This window comes from Microcaecilia unicolor, chromosome 2 (genome assembly GCF_901765095.1).
Source record: "Microcaecilia unicolor chromosome 2, aMicUni1.1, whole genome shotgun sequence".
Lineage (NCBI taxonomy): Eukaryota > Metazoa > Chordata > Amphibia > Gymnophiona > Siphonopidae > Microcaecilia > Microcaecilia unicolor.
In genome coordinates, this window is record NC_044032.1 from 349396306 (window position 1) to 349416745 (window position 20440).

General features: G+C 43.7%; 1 protein-coding gene across 7 annotated transcripts in view; it reads left to right on the plus strand.

The window, feature by feature from the left end:
- The window catches only part of TDRD7 (tudor domain containing 7), a 432711-nt gene that overhangs the window by 177065 nt on the left and 235206 nt on the right, over positions 1-20440 (plus strand). For all 7 annotated transcript variants that reach the window (XM_030194449.1, XM_030194446.1, XM_030194444.1 and 4 more), the window contains exon 8: positions 16897-17083. In XM_030194449.1, coding sequence (XP_030050309.1) covers positions 16897-17083 — 187 coding nt within the window. The remainder of the gene's footprint in view (positions 1-16896; positions 17084-20440) is intronic.

Here is a 20440-nt window from a genome sequence, read left to right on the forward strand (position 1 = left end):
TATACTTACATCACAACATAACACAAATTCACCACCATAACCACACCTAACTTTTTCCTCCCTGTCTCAGACACCCTGAAAATTCTTGGAGTTACCATTGATCGAAATCTCATACTTGAAAGCCATGTGAAGAATACAACTAAGAAGATGTTCCATTCAATGTGGAAACGCAAGACTAAAACATTTCTTCCCTAGAAGCATTTTTCGCAACCTAGTACAGTCAATGGTGCTAAGTCATCTAGACTACTGCAATGCACTATATGCTGGCTGTAAAGAGAATATCATCAAGAAACTTCAAACAGCCCAAAATACTGCAGTCAGACTCATATTTGGAAAGACAAAATATGAACGTGCTAAACCATTAAGAGAAAGGTTACACTGGCTTCCAGTTAAAGAACGTACTGTGTTCAAGGTCTGCACATTGGTTCATAAAATTATTCATAGAGATGCCCCTGCCTACATGTTAGACCTTATTGACCTGCCACCCAGGAATGCTAAAAGATCAGCACGCACATTCCTAAATCTTCACTTCCCAAGCTGTAAAGGTCTAAAATATAGACTAACACATGCGTCCAGCTTTTCCTACATGAGCACACAGCTGTGGAATGCACTACCACTTGACCTGAGAACTATTTATGACCTACTCAACTTTCGAAAATTACTCAAGACTTATCTTTTCAATAAGGCATACCACAATGATCAATAATAGGAATTCTGTCGCATCACTACTTACCTGTTTCTCTGTTTTCTTTTTATACTGGATTGCTCAACTCTATTATGTTATACTCTTACCTGTTTCTCTGTTTTCTTTTTATACTGGATTGCTCAACTCTATTATGTTATACTTGTTCTTCATTTAATACAAATTGTTTCTTTACTCTTGAATGGCGCATGCCATGATGGAACATTGTAAGCCACATTGAGCCTGCAAATAGGTGGGAAAATGTGGGATACAAATGCAACAAATAAATAAATAATGGACTTTAAAATAAAGATAAAACAAAGAGCGTAAAGGTGTATAATAATATGTACAATGACAAAAGACATATGGAAACAGAATTAAAAAATGATTATTATATATAAAGTATGTATCATAATGAAAATAAAAATGAAAATCATGATAGTACAAGAATGCTTTGGTGTTCTAAAGTGGACAATAAGGACCATCCTCCAAATAAATAATTAAGCAAGGGGTAGAACCACACATTCTGATTAAGTGCATCCATCTTAAACTACTAAAATATATAATTGTAATGGTACATAAAAAGAAAACCTTGATAATATTATGTAGTAATTAAAAACTCATGATGAGATTTGTAAAGAGATAAGGGTAATAAAGGTAAAAGCAGCATGTTGTATACTGTGAATTACAATGAGTCATGGTACAAATATTGATCTAAAACTTAGCAAACAGTTTTATATGCTGATGACAGTGTATTGAGATAAGTGATGGCACTTGTCAGATAACATGCCTACAGGTCGCTGGGAAGTGCAGTGATCTTAACGCTATATGTTTTTAAATAGCACATCTAGTGGGTATATATGTGCACTCCCCTTAAGGTAAGTGATGTTCAGTAAAGACCAGGATAAATAAAGATTAAAAAATAAAAGTAAAAATGGAAGCGGACTCAACTAATCTTGATGGTGTGTAAGACAAAGTAAGTCATCTCAGTGGAAAACCAAAATGGTCTGGAAGGGAAAAGAATAATATTAAAACATGGTGTAAAGGTCTAAAAAGAGAGACGGAGGGTTGTGGAATATGTCGCCTTAAAATAGAATGGCAAACTACTATAATCTTACCTTAAAGACCTTTGAAAAGTCTTGCGATGTAAATATGCAACTGCGCGTCGCATAGTACTGTCAGCAGTGGCAATTGTCGAAAAGACAAAATGAAAGAAACAGCTGGTAAATAAATAGCAAAAAACGCGCCAAAATGCAGTGGAAATATTTCCGGAAAAAATGTCAACGTATGGAATGACGTACACCACAATGTTATAACTTCATACATTTGTAAAACAGTCAATAAAAAGTGATGTAGAGAGTAAAAAAATGTGCACACGAGGATCTACAAAAGAGGTCTAAACACTACATCACATGAAATATATTGTAGATACAAGTAAAAAGGCACGTAAACCTGAAACCAAAAGAAACTTTTTTAAAATGTATGGCGATATAATGTAAACAGTGATTAAATATAAATTTGAAAAAAAGGGGGGGGGGTTGAGTACTCTCGGCTGCAAATAATAATGAAGATAAATAATACTGCTAAAAACAATATGAAATAAAAGATACTATAATATGATGTGAATTTCTGGGAAACGTAATGACAGAACTTATCTGATCACCTCAAATCATCCAGCTCAGCATTTTCCACTTGTTTACAGTTCTAAAAAATATATTGAATTGATAAATCCAAACTTGCTTTTGCTGATCCCATGCAGACCCATTCCCATTAAGCGGTATCTAGCCACATGGTCAGTAATTTTACTCCAGCTTCAACTATTTTCCTTGGCACTAATTCAGCACATTATGTTTTCCTACATCACTCCAGGAGCCCTGATTTAAATTATTGGCATTCCATAGGTCCCAATCCAGTCCTCATGTATCATGGCTATTTTGAATGATAGGCTTCTAAGAATCGTCTAGCAATTTAATGATTGAGTTCTTTTAAGACTTTCGGCATTGTGCAGGACTGCAAAGAATAGGTCTGACCCCTTGTCTGTGAAACTGCACTAACCCTTCTATATTCATCAGTTACCTGACTATCACCTAATGAGCCAGAGTTGTTTTCCTCTTTCACTTTAAAATATTTTTTTTAAAAAGCAGTAATTAAACACATTGTAAAGAAGCCAGATTCCAACCCTAGTTTAGTCATTAACAATCACCCTGTTGCCTTTCCTCTTTGTATAGTTAGTTTGTAAAGGAGGCTTATATTCTCTATACTTGTCAATTCAGTTTAAGCAAAAGACCATGGGACAAAAATGGCTTGTTAGCCGTAATAAACAGCATTTCACCTACATAGCAGCCCAAGGCAGTAACTTCTTGTCCTTTGTAATGGAGTGTATAAGAACCTGCCAGTTCCCTTTTAATCACATTTTGTCACAGGGCCACATTAAGGAGCCTAGCTGCCAAGGGCTTAGCAGAGAGGCATGGTTCAGTCAGGCCAGATAAATATCAGAGGATACACAAGCCAGGGAGGTCCGGGGAAGACAGAAGCATCTCTTCAGCATATGCTTTCACAACCAGTTTGTAAAGTAGCAGATGGCTGGCTAAGGTAGAAAAAGATTTACGAATAGTTAAGCTCTGGAACTCATTGCCAGAAAACATGGTATCAGTGGTTGGTGTTTGTGGGTTTAAAAAGGGCTATAGTCTGCTATTGAGATAGACATGGGGAAGATCTACTGCTTGTCCCTGGGATCATTAGCATGAATCTTACTACTATGTGGAATTCTGTTAGGTACTTGTGACCTGAATTTGGCCACTGCTGGAAGCAGGATACTGAGCTAGATGTCTGACCCAGCATGGCTATTCTTATGTTCTAACCTTATGGCAGTCCTGATTGTTTAGTGGCCTGGCCAGAGTTAGGTCTTGACTTAGTACTGAATTTAAGTTAATGCACATTGGACCTTCTGGGTCTGGTTGAAAACAAGCCCGTGTAAAGATTCTAGTGACTTTCAAGAGATTTTATTTTCAATTTACAGTGTCTGTGAACAGGGATGCAAATTGTTGTTGTTCTTTTTTAACTTTTAAACCTTTGCATGGCTGGGTCTGGAAGCTTCATGCCCAACTTTCACTCACATTATCACATATCTGGTTTCACCGTATTAGATATGGTTGACAATCTGTTCTTGGTATAGAGCATTTTAAAAACAGCTGGCTTTCAAGGGTGACAATGTGGAGGAACTGAAAGAGATCATCTGTTAGTGATCTGTAACTTGTCATTAAAATTGTTCATAGTTCCTGAAGATTGGAGGGTGGCCAATGTAACGCCGATTTTATAAAAATGGTTCCAGGGGTGATCCAGGAAATTACAGACTGGTAAGCCTGACTTCAGTGCAGGGCAAAATAGTGGAAACTATAGAATAAAATTATGGAACACAAAATATGGTTTAATGAGACAGAGTTATCATAAGTTCAGCCAAGGGACGTCTTGCCTCCCCAATTCACTTCATTTCTTTGAAGGCATGGATAAACGTGGATAAAGGTGAGTGGGTTGATGTACTGTATCTAGATTTTGACAAAATTCTTCATGAGAGACTCCTGAGAAAATGAAAAAGTCATGGGTTAGGAGGCAGTGGCCTTTTGTGGATAAAGAATTGGTTATTGGACAGAAAACAGAGGGTAGAGTTAAAAGGCCATTTTTCTCACTGGATGAATAGTGGAATGCCGCAGGGATCTGTACTGGGGCCAGTTCTGTTTAACATATTTATAAATGATCTGGAAATTGGAACGACGAGCGAGGTGATTAAACTTGCAGATAACACAAAACTATTCCAAGTTGTCAAAACACACGCAGGTTGTGAATATCTTAAACTGGATGACGGGGCATCCAAATGGCAGATTAAATTTAAAAATGCAAATTGATGAACATTGGGAAGAATCTGTATCATAGTTACCTGATATTAGGGTTCACCATAGGAGTCAGCACACAAGAAGAAAGATCTAGGTGTCATTGTAGACAATACACTGAAATCTTCTGCCCAGAGTATGGCAGTGGTCAAAAAAGCAAACAGGATGCTAGGAATTATTAGGAAAGGGATGCAAATTAAGACCAAGAATATTATAATGCCTCTGTATTCATCCATGGTGCGACCTCACCTTGAGTATTGCGTTCAGTTTTGGTCCCCGTATTTCAAAAAAACATATAGCAGAGTTAGAAAAGGTTCATAGAAGAGCAACCAAAATGAGGAAAGGCTAAAGAGGTTAGGGATCTTCTGCTTGGAAAAGATGACTGAGGCGAGAATATGATTGAGGTTTACAGAATCCTGAGTGGATTAGAATGGGTAAAAGTGAATTGATTTTTCACTCAATGAAATTACATGTAAATACTTTTAAAACAAATGGGAGGAAATATTTTTTCACTCAAAGAATAGTTAAGTGCTGGAACTCTTTGCCAGAGGATATGGTAACAGCAGTTAATATATCTGAGTTTTTGGTTTGGACAAGTTCTTGGAGGAAAAGTCCATAGTCTGTTATTGAGATGGACATGGGGAAGTCCCTACTTGCCCTGGGATTGGTAGCTTGAAATGTTGCTACTGATTGGGTCTTTCAGGTACTGATCTGGATTGGCCACTGTTAGAAGTAGGATACTGGGCTAGATGAATCATTGGTTTGAACCACTATGGCTGTACTTATGTTCTTAGATGATTAAAATCCTTCTTATCGGAGTAAGTAGCATCAGTGGCTGATATGGCTGCCTATGCTATTGACTCCAGAACCACTACCCTTATTTTACTATTTATCACCTCCATCAGCCTTTTGTGCTAGCTCTTAACACTCAGGTTTTCTCATGATCCTGTGTATCTAGCAGGATTAGTAATGGAAAATGAGTGATGGACTAGACTTGATGGAATTTTCCTACTTGAATGCTGCACAGGCCCAACACGCCAGGAATATTGAGACCAGTGCTTAGCCATGTGGGACAGTGTGTGAATCTGAGCAGGAAGTAGTCTGTGACTGTGAGGAGAGTCCACCCACGAGTCATGGGGGCCTGGTGGTCATGAAGGCCCCAGATCCCTTTTGACTTATGGCCTGGCCTTCAAAGGCATCACTTGAGGAACAAAGGTTATTCAGTCATTTGTACTCTGCTCAGAGATAGTCTATGATCTTGGCATACGTTTCCAGTTTCAAGTTTATTTAGATCTTGATAATCTGCTCTTGAGTGAACTATCTGAGCGGTTCACAAATGTTGAATATTACAGTTAAGAATGGAAAGTAATTACAAATGTGATAGGAAAAGAATAAACAAAGAAAGAGAAGAGGAGTTAAAAATATTAAAATAACAAATTAGTCCATCAAGAGAGAGCATGTGTATGCACCCTTGCTTTTACATGTTATGCCACTTAATGTGCACCGTTACAGAATAGCACTTAGGTATCCTGCTGGCAAGTATGCACTTAAATGCATAAGTGCTAGTATTGTGTACCTGTCAATCACAAGGGACGTGTAAATACAGGTATCAGGTTATGTAGAATTTACCTTCATATGTCTTGTCTCCAATTTTGTATGCACAACAGGCAAAGGTAGAGGCTGACAAAGGACGAATCACCACCAGAGATGTGAATCCAACAGTCTTCTTTTTAATTTCAAAATAAGACTGTTGGATTCACATCTCTGGTGGTGATTCGTCCTTTGTCAGCCTCTACTTTTGCCTGTTGTACTTTCTCGTCGTAGAGGTTTTTCCTGTTTTATTTTGGATCCAATTTTGTATGCATGCATACCCCTAAGCAGTTTGGTAACGGCCTATTTGAGGGTGTAAAACACAGCTCTATACTCTCGTCCTTTATAAAATTATCCCTGAAGGTCTTGTTTTATACATAAATGTAAACCAAGACATTTTTCCAAAAAAGGCATGAAAAATAGTTATATTCAAGCCTTCCCCCTCCCATGTGGTGTCCTGCATCCCCCCCACCCCATGGTATCATGCATTTCCTTGTCATCAAGTAGATGAAGCCATTACGTATGGGTTGTGACCATCAACCAGCAGGGGGAGATAGAGAGCACTCAACTTTTCACAGTGCCTCATGGCCAGCCAGCTCTACTGCCTCTTCAGTATTCTCTATCTCCCCAAGCAGGGTGGCTGCAGCTTCTTCGATCTCCATCAAAAATCTGCCTGGGGGTGGCTCCTGGCTTGCCAGTTGTTAGCCGGGGTGTTAGAGGCTATAGCAGCTTCACTTTGAAGGCACATAGGTTAGCCCTTTCCCTGCCTTACCCATGCCCCCATGGATGTGGACATATTAGCTTGCTTTTTCCTGTCCTTTCCCACTCAGTGGATGCAGGCACATTGGTTCGCCTTTCCCTGCCTTTCCCACTCATCTGAGCCTCCGGAGTTCTTATTACCTCTGCTTTCCTCACAGCGTTAAAAAAAAAAAAAAAAAATGGAACAGAGGTTTTCCTTTGATTCTTCTATGGGACCGGAGCTGTGATACTCGGTCCGGTGAGGTAAGAGTGTTTTCTAACTCCTCCGGGGTGGGCCCGCGATCGGGACGTTTTTGGCGCGAAACCGCCATTTTGAATTTTCCCGCCGTTTTCTGCGATGGCTGCAGAGAATGTAAAGCGCTGTTCCCGGTGTGGCAAGTGCAAATCAGAAGCGGGGCTCTGGAAATCGTGCTGTACAGGTGTAAGAGCCGGCCCGAGCATGGCGAGCGATGATTCTTCCTACTCAGAGCTGGCAGCGGACGCCATTTTGAATTCTCTGCATGGCGCGGCCTCCCTAGAGACGGAGAGCCCTGAGCCCGGGGGGGACCTTGAATTGAAGCTATTCAGGGAGCGGCTAGCCCCGGACGGGATCTGGGTGCCCAGGGCGAGTTTTTCTCCCCTGATTTTGTGTTGTTATTGCATAAAGCATACATGCTGAAAAGAGCTCTCCCTCAAGGGTCATCTGAGGCCCCTTCTATTGTTCTCCCCCCCCGGTGGATTCTGGCCTGGGACTGCCCGCTGAGGCTATTTTCCCTGATAATTGGCATAAAGAAAAGCGTAGAAGGGCTAATTCCCCTTCAGATTGTGGTGCACCTCCTTCCCCCCCCCCCACCCATGTTCGGGCTGTGAGGATTCGGAGAGTTCTGGCAGGCCTTCGTGGTCTGAGGAGCCGGAGTCAGGTACAGAATTACCACAGGATCTGGATGATCCTTCCGCGGTGAGGATTTTCCACCGTGATGAGCTGCCAGCGCTTATTTCAGATGCCCTACAGGTCCTTTCTATTGAAGAGCCTGACAGTGGCACGGTCTCCTCTGTGAATCCTAGGATGGCTAGTACCAAAAAGCCTGCTCAAGCCTTTCCTTTGCATGACTCCTTCCAAGAGCTTATTTCCGCTCAGTGGGCTGACCCCCGAGGGACCTTTGAAAGTTTCCAGGGCTATGGGGCAATTATACCCTCTGCGTGAGGAGCATTTGGCTCGCTTTGCAATGCCTAAAGTAGATGCCCTAGTCACTGCGGTGACAAAGAGAACTATCCTCCCTGTGGAAGGAGGAGTTGCCCTGAAGGATATACAAGACCGTAGTCTGGAAGCAGCACTTAAACGGTCCTTTGAAATTGCAGGTCTTACTGTTCGGGCGACTGCATGCAGTTGTTATGCTGCTAGAGCCTGCCTGGCGTGGTTGCAACAGGCAGTGGCTCAGCCCGGAGATGGAGTGGAGCCCTTCTTGAATGTGGCTCCGCGGCTGGAGTCGGCCTTGTCCTTTTTGGCTGATGCCCTTTATGATATTGTCAGAGCTTCGGCTAAACAAATGGCAGTAGCAGTGGCGGCTCGCCGTCTTATTTGGCTACGACATTGGGCAGCGGACATGGCCTCTAAGCAAAGGTTGGTGAAGTTGCCCTTTCAAGGCCTTCTATTTGGTGAGGAGTTGGAAAAAAAAAATTGTTAAAGGCCTGGGAGATCCTAAACCCCAGCGCTTGCCTGAAGATAGGCCGAGGCCTTCCTCCAAGGGCCAGGCGGTCCACTCCTCTTATAGACCTTGCTTCCGTGAAGCTAGAAGGTACCGCCTGGGGCGTTCTGCTGGGTTCACTTCTCGTGCCCGTTTTTCAGCAGAGGAACTCCTTTCACTCGGACAAGCGTTCCGCAGCCACTGGCTCTAGGCCTGGAGTTCAGGGGCAACCCTCTCAATGATGGTGCGCCGGCCCCCTCCTCGCTTCCTGTCATCGGAGGACGTCTTTCCCTCTTTGCGGAGGAGTGGGCCAATATTTCCTCAGATCAGTGGGTTCTAGACCTGATCAGAGATGGCTACAGAATAGAATTAAACGCCCCAGTAAGAGACGTGTTTGTGGAGTCCCGATGCAGTTCTGCCGCCAAACAGGTGGCGGTAGAGGAGACTTTGCAAGGTCAGATTCAGTTAGGGGCCGTCCCCCGGTACCTCCCGCCGAACACGGCTACGGCTGATACTCCATCTACTTTGTGGTGCCGAGATAAGGTGGGACTTTTCACCCTATTCTGGACTTAAAAGAATTAAACAAGTCCCTGAGAGTGCGGCATTTCCACATGGAAACCCTGCGCTCCGTCATTGCTGCGGTACAGCCAGGAGAGTTTCTCACTTCTCTAGACCTGAAAGAAGCTTACTTGCACATACTAATTTGGCCCCCGCACCAGAAGTTTCTGAGGTTTGCGGTGTTGGGAAAACATTTCCAGTTCCGAGCCTTGCCTTTTGGCCTCGCCACAGCTCCCCGAACCTTTTCGAAGGTAATGGTGGTAGTAGCTGCTTTGCTCAGGCGAGAAGGTATCAGGGTTCACCCGTACCTAGACGACTGGCTCATCAGAGCAGACTCTGTAACAGAGAGCTATCAAGCTACAGCCAGAGTGGTCTCAGTACTTCAATCTTTAGGCTGGGTCGTCAATATGGCCAAAAGTCACCTGACCCCCTTGCAATCTCTAGAATATTTGGGGGCCAGGTTCGACACAGACTCGGGCTATGTATACCTACCCGAGCTAAGGCGGTGCAAGCTTCAGAATCAGGTCCGTCTGCTCCTGAGGATGCCCCGCCCGCGAGCTTGGGACATTGTCCAGCTGCTGGGATCGATGACAGCCACATTGGAAGTGGTGCCCTGGGCGAGAGCGCACCTGTGACCTCTACAGTATTCCCTACTTCAAAGATGGTCTCCAGTTTCTCAGGATTATCAGTGCAGACTTTCTTGGCTCCCTGCAGCCCGACTCAGCATGGAGTGGTGGCTCTCGGACAGCATGCTGCGGCGAGGAATGCCGCTGGCGCTCCCCGATTGGTGTCTAGTAGTGACAGATGCCAGCCTGAAGGGCTGGGGAACTCATTGCAAGGGGAAGCATGCCCAGGGTCTATGGACACCCGAGGAGTCGGAGTGGTCCATCAACCGCCTGGAGTTGAAAGCGTTTTTTCAGGCGCTTCTGGCCTTTTCAAGTGACCCTGGAAGGATTGGCTGTCAGAGTGATGTCGGACAACACGACAGCAGTGGCCTACATAAATCGACAAGGCGGCACTCAGTGCAGAGCACTGGCCGCGCAGGCCGAACAGATTTGCCACTGGGCCGAGCTGCATCTTCAGTTTCTGTCAGCAGCTCACATTGCAGGTCAGAGCAACGTGCAAGCCGATTATCTAAGCAGGCATCAGATCGATCCAGCAGAATGGGAACTAGCAGACAAAGTATTCCTGCAGATATGTGCCAAATGGGGCAAGCCCATGATGGATCTTATGGCGACAAGTTCAAATGCCAAAGTCCCGTGCTTCTTCAGCAGACGGAGAGATCCTCGCTCAGCAGGGTTGGATGCCTTGACTCAGCCCTGGCCTCCGGGCCTACTATATGTGTTCCCTCTGTGGCCCTTGATAGGGCGCGTGCTCCTGCAGATTCGGCTGCACCCAGGAGAAGTGGTCCTCATCACCCCGGATTGGCCCAGGAGGCCTTGGTATGCGGACCTCCAACAGATGCTAGTGGAGGCTCCCCGTCCTTTACCTCTGGTACCGAAGCTGTTGTCACAGGGCCCGGTAGCCAAAGAGGACGCCTGCTGCATTGGTCTTATGGCATGGCGATTGAGAGGGCGCAATTGAAGGACAAAGGCTATTCAAACACAGTCATTTCCACTCCTGCAGGCCCGCAAGCATTCCACTTCCGTGGCTTATGCCAGGATTTGGCGCCAGTTTGAGTCTTGGTGTGCTTCAAAAGCGATCACACCCATGCGGGCTCCTGTCTCGCCGATTCTGGACTTTTTGCAGGATGGTGTACCAATAGGCTTGGCCTATAATTCCCTGCGGGTGCAAGTGGCAGCGTTGGCCTCCCTTTGTGGTAAGGTTGAAGGCGTGTCTTTAGCTGCTCATCCAGATGTGGCACGGTTTCTTAGTGGGGTGCTTCAGCTCCGGCCTTCTGTGCGAGCACCCTGTCCAGCTTGGAACCTGGGGCTAGTTTTGAAGGCCCTGCAGGCTTCTCCTTTTGAGCCGCTTTGGCGAGCATCGGAGAAAGATTTGACACTAAAGGCCGTTTTTCTTGTGGCCATTACTTCGGCGAGACGGGTGTCAGAGCTCCAGGCGCTGTCCTGTAGAGACCCATTTCTGCAATTCTCAGAGTCCGAGGTCCCGGTTCGGACCGTGCCTTCCTTCATGCCTAAGGTGGTTTCAGCGTTTCACCTAAACCAGCCTATTTTCTTGCCCTCCTTTGATAAGGAGGAGTTTCCAGAATCTTTTGGGCAGTTGCACCTGTTGGATGTGCGCAGGACTCTGCTGCAGTATCTGCGAGTTACTATCTCTTTCAGGATCTATGATCATCTGTTTGTTTTGCTATCAGGTCCTTGCAGAGGGTCTCCAGCGTCTAAAGCCACTATTGCCCGCTGGCTCAAAGAAACTATCTTTTCAGCTTATCTGCTTGCCGGCCGGTCTCCGCCTGTAGCCTTTAAGGCGCATTCTACCAGAGTGATTTCTTCCTCTTGGGCTGAAACTGGAGCACTCTCTCGTCAAGAGATATGCAGTGCAGCAACATGGGCTTCTAAGCTCTCTTTTGCCTGACATTACAGGCTGGATGTGGCTGCTAGGAGGGATGCGCGTTTTGGAGCACAAGTGCTAGTGCGTGGTGTGACCTGTTCCCACCCTATATAGGGATTGCTTTGTTACAATCCCTATATAGGGATTGCTTTGTTCTCTTCCTTGTCAGCTGCTTGATGACAAGGAAGAGAAAATTAGGTTCTTACCTTGGTAATTTTCTTTCCTTTAGTCATAGCAGATGAAGCCATGAGCCCTCCCTGTATGATTGTCTGTATGCTGTGAATCTGTTTCAGGTTTTGTTCTTGTTTCCTGAAGTTCCTTCCTTGGGAGAAAGTTGGAAAACAGTCTTCAGGATTCATGTTCACTTATAGGAGGATGAGTCCATTCCCTCCAGTTTATGTTTTGGAGGATGAGTTTATTCCCTCCAGGAGGTTGCGTGTATCCCCTCCAGTTATACAATAAGGAGGGCGAGTTTATTCCCTCCAGGAGGATGTGTTCATTCCCTCCTTTTGAGTTCATGCCCTTGTTAAGGGGCCATCGTTCGCTGTGAGGAAAGTTCATGTTATTCCCATTGCGGGTTGCCAGTGGAGCTGGCTGGCCATGAGGCACTGTGAAAAGTTGAGTGCTCTCTATCTCCTCCTGCTGGTTGATGGACACAACCCATACGTATTGGCTTCATCTGCTATGACTAAAGGAAAGAAAATTACCAAGGTAAGAACCTAATTTTCCCTTTTCCCCTTCCCTCCTCCCCCGTGGTGTCCAGCATTTCTCAATTTTTCTCTGCCCCCTCCACATGGTATTCAGCATCCCCACCCCCACTTTCCTGTCCTGGGTCAGCTGATGCTGACTCAAAAAGCTTCGTGGTTATTATATTCTGCCAAAGAAAGATTTACAACAGCTTCCGGAGGCTTCTGACCCACCAAGATTAAATAAAGATATTTTGAACGTGACTGATTTCTTAGAAGCTTCTATGTCTGAAGAATCTGAAAGGCTGACTCTAATGGTGATGTTTGTATTTGAGCAAGATCTGGAGGCAATTAAATGCCTATACTTTAGAAATGCCAAGGCACTTTTCCTGGGCAAAAAGATATGGATGTTTCCAGACGTAACTAGATCAACCCAGGAGAGAAGGAGAGCTTTTCTATATCTTGGGGCTGAAACTTTAGCCCTAGGAGCATCATTTTATCTTAATTATCCTTGTAAATGTGTGATTAAATTCTTGGGGATAAAATATGTTTTTCTCCATCCAGAACATCTTAGTGAATTTATAAAAATGAAGAAATTGGCTGCTGGCTAGAACCAATTTCTCGGGTATATTTAGTTTGGATAGATGGGTGCTAAGCTATATTATTTTTATGTTTTCCTCAGGATTTCTCCATGTATTTTTTTTCATGTGGCCCTTCTTATAGTGGTCTAAAGAGGGGGAAAATGTTTTTCTTTCAAAAGTATAATTGTAATTACAATTTTAAGTTCCGTATTGCTGGTTCAAGTTTGTATATGACTTGTAAAAATTTAAATGCATTAAAAATAAAATAAAAAAAAGCATCGTGGTTGGCCGGCGTGGGCCTTCAGCACCTGCACACACTGAAGACCTGCCAGCTTCTACCCCAGGTCTGGTTGGTCTTTGAGTACTGGTGCACTGAGTGTAAGGTTTCCCCCCTGGTGGTCAGAGGTACCATCTATCCTGGAGTTTATGTAGAGGGGCTTGGAGCAGGGCTTGGCTTTTCAGTTCTTTAAAGTCCAAGTGGCAGTGCACTCATGTCTCCAAAGTAAAGTCCATAAGATTTCCCTGGTAGTACAGACAATTATTGTGCACTTTTTTCCATAGGTTCCCAAACCTATCCTGGAGGAACCCCAGCCAGTCAGGTTTTCAGGGTATCTGAACAATTATTCGTGGGTTAGATTTACATGTGCTGCCTCCATTGCATGAATATTCATTGTGGACATCCTGAAAACCTGCCTGGGTGGGGTTCCCCCATTGGCAGGTTTGGGAAACACATTTGTCCTGCACTCCAGTTCGTCAGGCTGCAAAGAGACCTTAATTTTGTCTTCAGTGTTGTTGTAGGGCAGTGTTTTGAGCCTTTGAAAACAGCCACCCTGAAGGAGGTCTCCATTAAGTTTCCAGGTAACTGTTTGTTCATCATGATGGGTTTCCAGGTTGCAGGCTCTGTCTTTCAGGAACCTTTCTTGTCCCTTTCTTCTGATGCAGCTTTTATCCACATGGTATCTTTGTTCCTGCTGAAAGTGGTCTCTCCCTTTCATGTGAATCAGATGGTCCATCTCCCAGCCTGTTTGGAACTGAGCAGCTCAGAGGCCTCACTGAAGCTCCATAAGTTAGATGTCCACAGGTTCTGTTGCTTTCTCCAAGGACAAGCAGGCTGTAATATACTCACAAGTGGGTTGACATTCTCGTTGACCTGGGAACCGGCATTTTGCCATAGCAAAAACAAAAAACTTTGCTAGAGCATTCTGGCGCGTGTGCAGCACACTCCACGCACGGACTGACTGCCTGCCACACGAGCGCGTACCTCAGTTTTCTTTTTTTACCCGTCGAGGTACGGCAGGTTCCTCCTCTACTTCTCGTTTTGGCCCAGGAAGAAGAGTCTTCTTTAAGCGATTTTCTTGCATCCCCCCCCCCCCCTTTTTGTTATTTAGTTTGTTTAAAATTTAAAAAAAAAAAAAAATTCCCTTTAGAAAATCCTCAGTTTTTTTTCCCCAGTTTTTCTTTTTCGACACGGCTGGGTTTCTCCTCTTTTTTTTTTTTTTTTTTTTGTGCCCCTTTTTATTGGCACAATCGAGTTGTTTGATTTCACCTGGGCGTTTTTCCTTCCATGTCATCGAGGACACCCAGCAGCTTCAAATGTTGTATTCGGTGCAACCGGACCATCTCAGGTACCGATACCCATTCTTGGTGTATCCAGTTCCTTGGGCCCGACCACAGTCCATCTACTTGTGCTCTGTGCCTTTGTATGAAGAAGAAGACCCAAGTAGCTCGAGCAGCCCAATGCGAGAAACATTTTGGGGGCTTGGTCCGGTCCTTCGACGTCGGCATTGACTTCAGTACCTAGGTTGGCGGGGTCAACATTGAGGGAAGCATTAACGTCAGCAGCAGAGGTAATGGCTGCTGAGAGGCCAAGACACGCTGGGAGTAGTGAGGTGTCGAGTGGGTTGTCTAGCTCCACGGAGTGCACAAGGGGCAAGCCACATCTGTCTTCCATAGTGCAGAGGATGAAGGCTGCAATTGAGGCAGCCTATATTATTCATTGGAAGTTTGTTCCAATTAATCTGCAAGCTCTACATAGGCACAAGTGACCTCCAGGGCGAAGATCCAGGAGGTCACTTCAGAAGATATTTGTAAGACAGTTATGTGGTTGATGCTGCATTCCTTTGTGAAGTTCTACAAGATAGATGTTCTAGCCAGGGATGATGCGGCCTTTGACAGAGCAGTGATTCAGGGGGTCCCCCTCCCAGTAAGCTATTGTTTTTGTACATCCTTATTGGTCTGGACTGTTCTAGCAGGATGATAAGAGATGACTAAATTTCACCTTAATTTCTTTTTCTTGAGTCCTGCTGGACCAGGCCAGTGCCCGACCTGGAAGACTAAGGCACCAGTGGTGATTTTGGGACTTGCCTGATCTGTTCCTGTGTTTTTGTATGTAGTTATTGCTTTCATGGCTTATTGAAATATGCTACAGTGGTTCCCGATAGGGTACAAAAGTGAGTCTAGTAAATTCCCTGTTCAGCTTTAGCATTGGCATACTGGGTAGCTTAGAGTGCACCACCAACCCTTTTTATTGGTGATGTCACTGGAAGAGTTCAGTTATATCTCTGCCTACCCTCTGCTGATAGAGCCCTGCAACCCATTGGTCTAGATGGGTCTAGCAGGACTCGAGAAAAGGAAATTAACGCATTTGTCTAACACATGCTCAGAAAAACCTTCTTAATTTCTGAACTCTTGAGTTATTTGCCAGTGCACTCATGTATTTGATTTATCCTGTTGTCTACAGAGCTGTATTTTAAAGTAGAGAGCTCTGCTGTCATTGTGGTGTGTGGAAAACTTGCCAAGTTTCATTGAGACTAGAAAATTAATATGGATAATACGGGTGAGATTTTTATATCATTTAAATTTTTTTCTAGGTCAGTGATTGAGAGCAGAACCTTTTTATAGTTCATTTCACAATGATATAAGTGAGATGGCAATTCAGACTTGTAATTCAGACTTATTTGTACCATATTAGTTGGCTGATTATAACAAAACAGTGAACTCTGGTCTTTGGTGGAGAATAGTTATTTTGACCCTAGCACTCTGACCCCCCCCCCCCCCCCCCCCCAAAAAAAAAAAAAAAAAAAAAAAAAAAACAGCATAGCTGTATACCATGTTTGCTTGATATAGGACCAGCTAATTTTAACATTTATAAAAAGGGACACAATCAACAGTATAAAGCAAATAATCCTCTAGTCAAAGCTATAAATCTAGCCTAGAATAGTCCAAAATAAAACTGGTAATAAATGTCAGTTGTAAAAAAAAAGGCTATAAGGTTTTTCTGAAATAAATCTTCCATATGTATCTACATTTTTTTGCAGATTAAAATGTTGTATATACACAACTACCTTTAGATTGTAAGCTCTTTGAGCAGGGCCTGTCCTTTTATGTTAAATTGTACAGCGCTGCGTAACCCTAGCAGTGCTATAGAAATGTTAAGTAGTAGTAGTAGTAGTACTTATTGACAAGATGCTTCATGTGCACCATTGTTATTGATAAATAACAGTTATAGAATTTGCATGCTGGGGGGTCATGTTTATTTTTTGTCAAGTATTATGTGTTTATAAAAGATTTAAAGAGGATTATTAGGAATAAATAAAAAGGTGAACAAAGACCTAGGAGCAGAGCTTCTCAAACTATGAGTCAGTACCCCAAATAGTCACAAAACTCACCTTTTGGTCATGCCTTGGGTGGGCTTTCCTTAGGTGCGTCATTATTATTTATCTCCAGGAGCTGGACAGTTATATTTGGCTTCGATTATGGGTCATGGCCACAAAAAGATTGATAAGCACTGAGTCCTTGAGCAACAATTGATTAATTACTGAATTGTTGACCACCTGTGAGACATTAAGAAACCAGGAATTCCATTTCTGTTGTAAGCAATAGGCTGTGTTCATAAGGCTTTATTTTTTCGTTCTGCAGTCTTTCTTTCTTTTTTTTTTAACCTAATGTTTTGTTTGTTTGTTTTTTTACCTGTAATTTTAGATATGTAGGTGAAGGGTACTCTGTTGCACAAGAGCATATGGAGGATGAAATGAGAGAATATTACATTCAGAATGCAGGATCAACATCTATACCATCAGTAAAAGTTGGACAACTTGTGGCTGTTAATGCAGAGGAAGATGCTTGGCTGCGTGCTCAGATCATTTCAATAACAGCTGACAAACTAGAAGTAAGTATTTTCTATTTTCTTGTAAACATCTACTTGTGTAATTCCGGCTGAAAATGTGAGGATATTTTTCCATTTCTTATTGTCTGCACTGTTTTTAATATGTTTTTTTTGTTTTTTGTTTTGTTTTTCAGCAAGGCTTTAGTTTTGTTTGGTTACACACAGTGAGTACCACCTTATTCTTTTGAGGAGCTCTTTCATCATGGCCCCTACAAGGCAGTAGTAGAGACATGACTATACTTTGGCCTAACCACTATTTATTAGATTCAGGCACACATGGTTTTCTCCCTGCCAAACAACTCACAGCAAATCTCTTTTGAGTACATCCTCTGAGAAACAAAGTATTGAGCTCTGACTGTGTCATATATTCCTTAGCCTCAGAAGCAGATGAATCCAGGAACTGGTGGAATGGGAATTAGCGACTGAGGCGTTCCAGCTGATCTGTCAATGTGGGGGCACTCCAACTATGGATCTGATGGCCACCAGTCTAAACGCCAAAGTCAGCAAGTTCTTCAGCACAAGAAAAGAGCACGGCTCGGCAGAACTGGATGCTCTGTTGCAACCTTGGTCAAAGTTAGACCTGCTGTACGTCTTCCCTCCTTGGCCCTTAATCGGACGTCTTCTGCATCGCGTCAGACTTCATCAGGGTCTTGTGATCGTGGTACCTCTGGATTGGCCACGACTTGATTCAGCTGCTCATGGATCCTCCTCTTCGACTCCCGGACATACCCAGCCTTCTTAACCAGGGGCCGGTGTGCTTGGAGGAGTCTCCCACTTTGGTCTTACGGCCTGGCTCTTGAAAGGGCGAAGCTGAGGAAGAAAGGTTATGAGGAGTCAGTTATTGCCACTTTGCTTTTTTGACTACAGCTTATGCCAGAGTCTGGCGCACCTTTGAGGCGTGGTGTGGGGAGCGTGCTTGGTCTCTCTTTAAAGCCTCGATTTCTCAGATCTTGGCCTTTCTTCAGATTGGTCTGCACAAGGGTTGTCTTATAACTCTCAGGGTTCAGGTTACTGCGCTAGCCTGCTTCTGTGGTCGAGTGATTGGTTCTTCTCTAGCGGCTCATTCGGATGTGGTGCGCGTTCTTAAAGGTTCACTTCATCTTCGACCTCCGTTGTGGTGTCCGTGTCCTTCTTGGAAGCTGAATTTGGTTCTTAGTGCGTTGCAGGACGCGCCTTGCATTTAGCAACTGATAAAGATTTTACTCTGAAGACTGTATTTTTAGTGGCTATTGCCTCGGCACACAGAGTTTCTGAAATTCAGGCCTTGTTGTGTTGGGAGCTGTTCCTTCAGTTTTCAGATTCTGGTGTTACTCTTAGGACGGTTCTGGGTTTTTTTTTTGCCTAAGGTCGTGTGTGCATTTCATTTGAATCAGCCACTTTTTCTTCCTTCCTTTAGGCAGTTGGATTTTCCGGAGAACTTTTCACTTGTTCGTCGTGCTCTTCTTCGGTACCTTCAGGTCACTAATGAGTATCGTTGTTCTGACCACCTTTTTGTACGGCTGTCTGGTCCTAGGCACGGTTATGCTGCGTCCAAGGTGAACATCGCTTGATGGCTCAAAGAAGCCATTTCTTTGGCTTAGTGAAGGGTGTTTCTCCTCCGGAAGATTTGCATGCTCATTCGACTCTGCGCAGGCTACCCGAAATGGGTAGTCTTTCTTTGGAGGAGATTTGTCGGGCTGCTACTTGGGCTTCTCGACATTCTTTTGTCAAACACTATAGGTTTGATGTAGCAGCGCGGGGTGATGCTTACTTTGGGGCGACTGTTCTGTCTCGGGGAGCGGCGGCTTCTCACCCTATTTAGGGGATTGCTTTTTTACATCCCATCAGTTCCTGGATTTATCTGCTGCTGAGGCTAAGGAAGGTAAAATGATGTCTTACCTGATCATTTTCTTTCCTTTAGTTGCAGCAGATGAATCCAGGATCCCTGCCCTGTTGTTTGCCACGCATTCTTGTATCTTTGCATTTCAGCTGATGATGCACCAATTTAAAAAAAAAAAAAAAAAAGAGAACAGGATAAGTGAAGATATTGATAAGAAGATGTGAATCTAGACACAGCTCTTTGCTAATGATTCACTTTGGACTCGTTTGTTTAGTGTTTTTGAGTCCTATTTTATCTGTTGTGGGTTTCGACTGTTGCCGCTTTGTTGTGAGGAGGTTTTTTTCTTGATTGCTATGTTTTATTCTCCTCTGCTTTGAGATGCGACATATACTGAAGTACGAGGGAGCTGGATGTCCAGTATCACTACTTCAGTTCAGTGTTCTCTATCTCCACCTGCTAGTAGGCGGATACAACCAGATCATTTCAATAACAGCTGACAAACTAGAAGTATTTTCTATTTTCTTGTAAACATCTACTTGTGTAATTCCAGCTGAAAATGTGAGGATATTTTTCCATTTCTTGCTGTCTGCACTATTTTTAATATACACATTTGTTTTTTTGTTTTGTTTTTCAGCAAGGCTTTAGTTTTGTTTGGTTACACACAGTTTGAGTACTACCTTATTCTTTTGAGGAGCTCTTTCATCATGGCCCCTACAAGGCAGTAGTAGAGACATGACTATACTTTGGCCTAACCACTATTTATTAGATTCAGGCACACATGGTTTTCTCCCTGCCAAACAACTCACAGCAAATCTCTTTTGAGTACATCCTCTGAGAAACTTAAGTATTGAGCTCTGACTGTATCATATATTATCAAAGCAAATAAAATCTCTAAAGTTGACACTCTTGTAATTAGCTCTGTTTTGTTTTTGTTTTTCCTCAGATCTCTAAAATTTGAATAAAACCTTGTGTGGATGTATGGAAAATGTTTTCTCAGTGGGCAAGCAGGATAAAATGAGTTCCATGTGTAGGTGATGTCAACTGATGGTACCAAAAATGAAATGTTAAGACTGCCAGAGCTAGAAAACCCTAGAGGCTTTTCTGCTCATGCACAGCCATCCACTTTTCTAGGAACCATGATAGACTTTTTACTAGATTCTGCTTTAGCTTGTATATCAAACCACACTGTGTGATAATTGCTGTTGCCTAGTGGACACTCACACTTTCTCTTAGGTAAAGTAGGTCAGCATATTCATATATATGGGTGATATCATCTGATGGAGTCCGGTGCAGGAAATTCCCCAGCTTCTTTTCCAGAATCTTTGGGGTGTCCCACCACGCATGCATATGTGGGATCAGCCAGTCTCCTTCTTTCCTTGGAGTGGTGAAGATGTCTTTTCAGTGTCTCGTCTGTTGCGGTTTGTGCCTCATCAGATTTCTGCCTTCTGTCTGTCTTTTTGTGAGTGCTGGACAGGACCAGAGTTCTGTTGGTTTTTTTTTTTGTTACATTTGTACCCCGCGCTTTCCCACTCATGGCAGGC